The sequence below is a fragment of the Phaethon lepturus genome, unplaced genomic scaffold (assembly GCF_000687285.1).
Source record: "Phaethon lepturus isolate BGI_N335 unplaced genomic scaffold, ASM68728v1 scaffold21112, whole genome shotgun sequence".
NCBI lineage: Eukaryota > Metazoa > Chordata > Aves > Phaethontiformes > Phaethontidae > Phaethon > Phaethon lepturus.
Genome location: NW_010525812.1, coordinates 2,996 through 12,355, shown reverse-complemented (window position 1 = coordinate 12,355; position 9,360 = coordinate 2,996). Strand labels below are relative to the sequence as shown.

Sequence of the window (9,360 nt, the reverse complement as noted above, 5' to 3'; positions counted from 1 at the left end):
GCTGAACTTGCAGATAAATTTAATTCCAAAACAAAAGCAATTATTCTTAATACTCCGCACAACCCTATAGGCAAGGTAAGAGTCCTGCTTTAACACTACTGTAATTTCAGGCTGTGCCTTAAATGCTGTGACTAATGTGTTATCCCTTACTTTCTTGTATCCCAGGTGTTTACCAGAGAAGAGCTCCAGGTAATAGCTGACCTCTGTATTAAACATGATACCCTGTGCATCAGTGACGAGGTGTATGAATGGCTGGTGTACAAAGGAAATAAACACATTAAAATAGGTACTGATTTTTTGTGACATCTTAGAAGTGATTGTGGAATGATGTTGTAAATGTGCCTCTCGGAGACAGTGGTTGCTGGAAGGAGCCCAAACTCCAAGCTTTGACTGTTTTACAATGTTTAGACTCTAAGAGGAGAGCCCCTCCCCTTTCTGAAAAAGTATTTTAAAATACAATTTCCAAGTAGAATTTACAAAAGCTCTGAAGTGACTTTGGAGCAGATGCCCATAGAAACCAAGGGGACTGATGCTCAGAAATAAGTTATGATCATCTGAATATCCCATCCCTATTCAGTTACGTCGTTGGCCATGACATGCTATTTGTGTATATATATTGGACTGTGCTTTGCTGAAGAACTGATAGAAGAAACAGGGATTAAAACTTCCTTCTCAAAACATTGTAGAGATAATCAATAAGGGAATGCATAATGAGGAGCACAATTATTTTTGCTCCATTACTTATAAAAAGGAAAAAAAAGTATAAAGGTTAGTATGGAGATAGTGCATGAACACCATCCCTCCAAAGTGCAGACACGCTGTTAAATAATGGACATTGAATTCAGTGAAGTCACTGCATGGGTAGTGTGAAAGCATGCTGAAGTCTTCAGGCAGTATTGCTACAGGGGTAAAGCACCATTGCAAGAACAAACCAGAAAACCGAATATGATGTTACATCCCTGTCCCTCTTGTTTTACTTCTTGATCCAAGTTTCACTGAAGTTAGTGGAATTGCTCCCACTGTCTCAGAACAAGTGAATCTAGTGCAGGTTACTGAACTCCTTCCCCAATCCTATAATGCTACAGCTAAGCATTTGTGTGAAAGTTTCTAGTGTGGTGGCCTTGGTTTGGATCTGCTGATGTATTATCAGTGGGCTGAAGTCCAAAACTTCCTTCTTATATGTACAGATGTTTTGTTTCTGATGGGGGCATCTTGCATGAATGATCTGTTGTGATGTACTTACTGTCATAATGAACGCACATTTCAGTTGTGTGCAACAGAGACATCTAGTTGAGGTTAAACAATGAAATCAAGAGACATAAATATAACTTAGACATGAAAAAGCTAGCTTTTTTCCTGGCTTTACCACTGGCTGAATGCTGAATAACTTTGCTTCTATGCTTCAATTCCGTATCTGTAGAACGGCAATAAAAGAAGCTTTCCATTAGTGGGGGCTACATCACTGTAAAAACTGAATCTTACAAATAATAAAAAGGAAATTATATCTAAATGACCTTGCAATACTTATTAGCTCAGCTGCATAGCTGCTGATCATACAGCTGCAGTATGTTTAATTGTATTGGCCATGCATAGGCTATGAGTCTGTTTTGAAAGTGGCCTAATTTCATGGCTGTTGTGCCTTGATAGTGATACCTTCTCAAAGACCTTCAGACATGGTAGAAAGGGAACATTTTGGGTACATTCATGTGATAGTAATCTGAGTCAGTGTATCCTAACAAATTACCAGAGTAACTGATCATGTGTGGCTTATCATGTAAAATGAGTTAAATTAAAGCTTTCTTCATGGGCTTAGCAGGTGGTTCATGCAAATAGCCATCCTTGGAACCAAAATCTCTGTGGGTAGTGTAAGGTAATCCATTCTCCTTTGCAACGGCAGCAGGTCTGAACACTCATGTTGTCAGTTACACTTTGTCTTAGTGGACAGGTGGTGAATTCTTAAGACACAGTAACTCTATTGTTCATTAGTATCAGTATTGTAATTTTAATCCTTCAAATCAAAATGTTTCCAATTGAACAAACGGCCTTTTCTAGTTCAGCATAAAATGTAAAAATACCATGTAATGATAATGCATATTAAAGCCTGGACAGTTAGTCAGCTAGGTTTACATACATATTCTCTGGCAGATCCCATGATATAATCTTTAACTTTAGTGTTAAAATGACTATAGAACCTTCAGGGTAACACTGTAAACAATAACATTATTTCAATAAAATAAACAAGATCTGCTCTTTTTACCTTAAGTTTCTTAGATTTTTTTTTTAAGTCTACAAAAGATAATACAAGAAAAAACGAATGTGTTATTTCATTGTTTAAAAACTCATGTGTTTCCGTATTAACCACTAGATATTCCATCAAATGCAGTGACACTTTTTTGTGAGATGCAAAATGGATATTGCATCGATTTACAGTGTCTGATGGTGGTTCCTTAATACAATTTAACATGGGTCGCTAGCCACAGATCATGAAGTTAATACAGTCTTTGTGCTGTCACTGAAGCAGTTTTCTGTAGTATAAAGCACTTCATGTTTCTCATCATTATCTGACTTCCGTAAAACCGTGGACTTCCTCTAAGTAATGATTGGAGTTGCACTGGCAGATTTAGAGATTGTGTCTCATAACCGAGGATTCTGAACAAGCCTCTCGAGCTGAGTGCCAACCCAGGTAACAGGCTTATTATATGTGTTAGGTTGCACTTTGTTAGTTTTTAAATTTTAGTCAGATTTGGTTATGGTGTCATATAATTATGTTGCCACATGGCACGGAAGAATTTCCCTCTCTATTTAAAACTTGCTGCTTGGAGCTGCTTCTTCCCTGTGCCCTTTTGCTGCTGCTATTCTTTGAAATGCTGTTACATTTGTCTCCAAGGTTGAATTCCTATGACTATCTGGGAAAACAGTCTTGCTAGAGGGCATTAGCTTTGAAATTCAATGCTTTTTGCGGTCTGTGAGAGCTAGTTCGGTAGCTTTTAGGAAGTGATCTATACTCTTGACCTAGCTAGAAGATACATCTCTTCAAACTGCTTTTTTGTTTTCAAGGTCACAGAGCAGTTGAGTGAATATGGGTGGGCTAATAGGAATATGAGTTTCTTTCCTGCTGTTTTGTTTCTCTTCTTGGCAAGTGTGCTCAAAAAAATACAATACATGTTTTCAAGTAACTGGAAAGACTTATACCATGTCTAATGCAGATAACTGCTGCAAAAACTTCCTTATGAAATTCAGTGGTTTTATTTGGAAAATCTTTGTTCGTTGGTCTCCCTAGAGAGGGGATTTAACAACTGACAGATTCATTGGTAGCGGTTCTAGTGCACAAATGAGGTGGGGCTGGATGGTGTTGACCACTGCAATTGCAGCATTGTTATGACCTTGTCTAACTTTGTGTCTCAGACTTCAGTGTGTCTCGATTTATCTGTTTTTGTTGAAAATGAATTAAGTTAAAGAGTCCAAATGGAGCTCCCCTGAAGCACGGTACAGAAAAAATTTGCACGCTACAGGAAGACCCCTTTTCTCTGTCATCTCCTTGGAAAGGAAACAGGGGATTTTGGTCTCCTACCAGATACAGAGACCGAGATAGGCCTCCATGTGTCCCTTAATACTTGCAGACATCCTTAGCTAGCGGCTGTTGTCAGCCAGTCCCAGGCCTGTTCAAATTATATAACAAAACAGAATTTATTTATGCACTCTGCTAGTTTTCTGATTCTGATGGTGGTTGGTTCTGGGTTACAAGTCTCAGTAATTCTTTTCTTTTTCTGATGTCTGAGACAGCCAGTGACACTGAGCTGGACAATTCTATTAAAATGGCTTGCAGTGCCTGAGTTAATGTTGGATATGGTACTATTATCAGGCATCAGAAATAATGCTGTCTTGACATGAACGGGTAGCCACTTCTTAGATCGTATCTTTCTTATGAATAATTACGCATTTTAACTGAGGATAATTAACATGTAGTTTTCACAAACTGTGCCTCATTTTCTGACTCTTCTTTCTTCTTCCATTAATCTTTACCTTCTCTTCATGGCAAAAAGCATCGAGCCATATATCCTTTCTCATTTGTTACAACTGCAGTAATTTTAGAGTATTCTCATTGCTTGCTTAATATGCTGCAATGGTATATCAACATATAGCTCTGAGCTAGGGGCAGTACAATTTTTCTAACTACATGGAATATGTGAGTGCACCTGTACCCAATTAATTTTATTTTATATACAGCTACGTTGCCAGGTATGTGGGAAAGAACAATAACTATAGGAAGTGCTGGAAAAACATATAGTGTAACTGGCTGGAAGGTAAGAAGAATCAATATAAAAGAGTTCAGTTATATAAATAACAGAATGCATTTATTACACTAAAAAAGTCTCCATTTTTATGGCTTGTCTTTTGAAAACTTCAGGTAAATCTGTGTGTCTCCAGAACATGAAGACAGCATTCAGTTGGAGCAATTACCTATCCTGAACACCCATGTTTTAATTCTTGTCTCTCAATTAATAAGCTCTTGTGAGAAAACGATACTAAAAAAACCCAATACTGTATGATTTGTTCAAAACCAGTCAAGATTCTTGGAGAAAACATGGATATTATCATATTTTAACTTTCCAGTTTTGTGGTGGTATTTACAGAGTGTGATAATGGTATGTTTTAGAATGGCTTAGATTTTTGTAAAATATTTAATGATAATATTTTGCTTGACTTTAAAATACATATCAGAAAGTAAACAAAAATATTTAACCATTTGGCAACTAAAGTCTTTTTTCTTCATCACCTGTGTTCAAACTGAACCCTGACATATATGATTCAGTAGTGAGCTTTAGTTTTATGCTCAAACCACCTCTGACACAGGAGCTTATGAGATGTAAAGATTCTAAAACAATTATGAATAACATTGCTAATAAATGCTCAGTTTGATTTCTAACCCTTGTCATATGAAGAGTTAAAAGTTTGCTCAGTACGCTATGAGAGGTGGGGATAAGTGTAACTATAACTGTTGTCTCAAATCTAGAGTTTTTTTACGGCATCATTCAGCAAACTTTGTGTAAACCAGCTCGTTTCTTAATTCTTTATCAAAACCTGTTCTTAAAATAGAAAAACGTGACACATTGGCTAATTTTAATTCTTTGTTAAATTTTAGTAACACCACTGCTGTAAGTATAACATACACATGTTTTCTTCCCTTAGCTTGGCTGGTCTATTGGCCCTCAGAACCTGATTAAGCATTTGCAAGTTGTTCACCAAAATACTCTGTATACTTGCCCAACTCCATTACAGGTAGGTACAGATGGGGCAGAGGAGGATATTTTCTAGTGTAGCGAACCTGTAGGCCTGACTATAATAAAACAATAATCAAAACAATGAATTTTTAGTTGTGAAAATATGTATTCTGAGGTGCAAGAAGAGGAGACAGATTTGATCAGCTTCCCAGACATTTAAAAAAAAATTTAAAAAAATCACAGCCTTACAGATTCTTCTTTCACCTACAAACTGCTGCTTCTTGCATAAAACATGACAATCTTAGTGGCTTCCTAGCAAATACAAATACAAGTTGTTGCAACAAGGTCTTGTTTTACTGAGCATTATCTGTCTACTAGTTTCTAGTATTCTATGATACATTATTATCAATAATTTAAACTTATCTTCAATTCAGATTGTAAACCCTTACGTCAAGGACTGTGACTTGGGAATATGATTAGTGCCTAGCAAATGATTGGGTGCTTTGGATGTTGCTGCAGCACAAAGTAAGAAACAAATGACATGCTTGGACGTAGCTTCTGGAATTTTTGTGTGTGCTGATTTGCTTAATAAGGGCCAGAATTGAAGAAAAATCCATGTGATTTCAGTAGGAAGTATGTGAGTGGCTGTGAGTTTACTGAATGTCCATGAGTACTTTGAACATTGGTTATGTTTCCAGGAGGCTTTGGCACAAGCATTTTGGCTAGACTATAAACGCATGGATGACCCAGACTGCTATTTTTACTCACTATCTCGAGAGCTGGAAAGCAAGCGTGATCGGATGGCTCAGCTGCTTCAAGAAGCTGGACTAAAGCCTGTCATTCCAGATGGAGGATACTTTATGATTGTTGATGTTTCTACATTAAGTTAGTATAAAGTTTATTAAAAAGGTTGTGGAAAGCAAATATTACAGTTAATCTGAAAATGCAGCTTTCATTTTAAACTATATTCTCATTTCATGTTTGCATTACATTGTCAGAAGTACTAACTGGGATTGAAATTTTCTGTTTGACCTTAGCCTGGGAGGTAGATTTGTAAGCTTCAGCAAAGCCTTTGTTTGTGATCCTAACTACTGTCTGTGTTTTGCAAAGCCTTGGCAAGGTTTTAGGGAGGATAAAGGAGGCAGATAAAAACTTCTGTTTTGAAAAAGGTCTACGATTATGAAAAAGTTTGAGAGCTAAGCACCTGGCTTAATATCCTGAGTTTGTAGCATTTGTACTTTTCCCTGATTTGTTTGTTTTTCTTAATCTGAAGTCATACCCTGAAGGCTCTTTGAGGCATTCTGATTTCTAAACACTGTTAAAATGCTACCAAAATTTACAAAACCTTTTGGAAATTCAGGTTGTGGTAACTTTGGAGGAAGAATTCCCACAGGGGAACATTTTCTAGTTCCACATTTTTCACTAACTGGTCCTAATGGCACTTGTCATTCACACAGAAGTGTTTAAACACAGCTGCACCTCACAGTGCTACCATGTATCAGAAAGTTTTAGACACCCCAGTTTCACAGATGAGAAAGCTGCAGTTGCAGCGATTATTGCTGTTCATGCAATAAATACACTCTTCAGTACCCTCTGCATTCCTGATCCCTTAATTAACCCAGGCTTGAGGACTTCTTGGAGTGCTGCATGGCTTTCTTCCAAGCAACATGTCTGAATTTGCTTTGAATGGAAAGCAAGCGCTCAGGTCAGAATGGGAAGGTTCAGTCTGTTAGCCTATTTTAATTGTTATACTATATTTTAAAATTATATTTTACAATAAAAGCATACATCTTTTTCTTAAGTATTAACTATAATAAAGTGCTGTTAATGAATGCCTTCCCAATGGAGCCTAGGAAACCTTATGTGTTTGTTTTAAATTTAATTTTTTTAGATGTGGATCTCTCTGATGTACATGAGAAACAACCTTATGATTATAAATTTGTCAAATGGATGATAACATCTAAGGTAAGGTGTCTTAGTCATACTCTAGTTCTAGAAATGCTTTTCTATTGAAAGCAAGAGCAGTGCAACCATACTTACTAAATAATGTAGTAGAGACATTCCATTCAAAATATTATTTGGTGTTTATAGTAACTGCTGATAATGATGTGACTAAAATATTCATAAATATGCTGAAAATGTACCCTGTAGATTTGTGTTACGTTTTTTCAGCCTGCTTAAATACTGTTTGTACAGAAGTATCTTTGCCTAAGATACTTAACAAAAGTTTTGCCTAAGCAAAGTAATTTGATTTTAGTTAAGCCTAGCTAGTGCATAGAAAACTGAACCTTGTCTTTCCCTCACATGTTGGGAGAGAGAGTTATTGAAATGGAATAGTAAAATCATCATGCTTAAAACAGATTTGTGTATACACATATAAAATAAGCAAATAATATTTCTGTTTTATGTTTTAGAAGCTGTCAGCAATTCCTCTTTCAGCATTCTGTGGTCCTGAGACAAAAAGGCAGTTTGAAAAATATATACGTTTTTGCTTCATTAAGGTAAATTTGTGTCCTGAGAAGACTTAAGACTCCTAAAAATCAATGCAGTACAGAAATCTGCAAGAGGCTGATTGTTACATTTTTCGCAGGATCTCCCGAGTTGGATGGTTTTAGGAACGGAAAGTTAGCTTGATGTAAAATTCAGCACAGAGTGGCTGTAACTGTCTTTTTGCTGAGGGACTTTAGACCATAAGTATGGGTGGCATGGCTAAGAAGGGCAGCTGGCAGAAAACAAATGGGTGGGTAGGCCTTTTTTAGCTTACTGTATTGATTTTTAAAATCATTCTTGACCATTCTGCTTGTCTACTTTGTTCTTTTGATGAGCTATAAAGACTATGATGCAAACTGAGCCTGTAACAGCCAGGCTGGAACTTGCTGGTTGTAAATGTGGCTTGCCCAGGATGAACAGCACTAATCATGTCAAGTTAAAGCCTGCGTGTATGACTCACCAGGATGTAGCCAAGCCACACAACTGGCCAGTGGGTAGATTACCCATATTTAGAGGGATTATGTTTAAGTAGTTCACTGCATAACTTGGTTGCACGGAGTTAAAAATCCCAACTGTACACATGAAGATTAGGAGACTATGCTAGCATGTCTCCACTATAGGGCTGCCAAGTACATCACTGCATAAACGCCAGGCACTTCTGTAAGTATTGCTTTCATTAAATGTGATAGAATGAGTGCTGAGAATATGTTACCTTTAAAAGATACCTAATAAATACTTGCAAGGAATCAGCATTGAATTCTTTGTGTAGTCTAGATTTGTAGCTATAACTGTTAATGAAAAACTGACTGACAGATACTTAAAGGATGTGAGTGAAACTGCCAGATATTGATTTGGGATGATACAATCATGACTGCTGCTCTCTTTTGAAGAACTCCATACTTGCAGTAATAGTGATGTTCCTTGTTTTGCAGAAAGACAGCACACTAGATGCAGCTGAAGTGATCCTGAAGAACTGGAATAAACAGACAGCCTGATGTTTTTTTAACTCTTCTATCTGGTACAATTATCTAATAGTAGGGTTTTTTATTGCAAATTTAAGAACAAATTACTTAGTACAGAATTAATATGACATTTTAAATAACTGCTGAGGAGTTAAAACAATGATTTACTGAAATATGTGTAATGCAACTCTGAGGTTATTTTCAGTCTTTTCAAAATAATTTACTTTTTTCCTAAATGAAAAATCTATGGGATTCACTTCTTTTACTGAAAGATAAAAATTTGTAGGGCTCTGTGTAAAATAAATAGATGATATAGATATTTTAAAACTTGCAAGAAAAAAGTGGGAGGTGTTTTTAGTATGAGATAATATAGGAACTAGGTGAGACTTAAACATCATGGTTTGTGAAACCAAATAGCCTGCAGTGGAGGAAAATTAAGATATGCCTCGTATTACATAATTGCAGTAACTTTCACATACATACCTACCTACCCCGTCCATGCACAAATTGCATCAGTTAAATAAAGTGATTGAGTTGAATCAATACAGTGTTTATACTATAGGCAAGATTGAAAAGTGCTAAGTTGCATAATTACTATTTAATTTTCCCACAGTAGTTGTGTGCTGTTCTGAAAGTATTCAGTCCTCTATAAAATAATAAAAGTGGCATCACGAATAGGCATTTTA

The 9,360-nt window shown here is 36.4% G+C and overlaps 1 protein-coding gene across 1 annotated transcript in view; it reads left to right on the top strand.

Moving 5' to 3' along the window:
• Window positions 1-8,910, top strand: part of CCBL2 (cysteine conjugate-beta lyase 2) — a 19,558-nt gene extending 10,648 nt beyond the window's left edge. Inside the window, 8 exon segments of the mRNA XM_010282875.1 lie at window positions 1-75; window positions 166-286; window positions 4,228-4,304; window positions 5,191-5,280; window positions 5,921-6,107; window positions 7,114-7,187; window positions 7,637-7,723; window positions 8,645-8,910. The exon segment at window positions 1-75 is cut by the window's left edge and continues 14 nt beyond it. Of these exon segments, the coding sequence (XP_010281177.1) occupies window positions 1-75; window positions 166-286; window positions 4,228-4,304; window positions 5,191-5,280; window positions 5,921-6,107; window positions 7,114-7,187; window positions 7,637-7,723; window positions 8,645-8,707 (774 nt within the window). The 3' untranslated portion in view covers window positions 8,708-8,910.
• The last annotated feature ends 450 nt before the right edge of the window (window positions 8,911-9,360 follow it).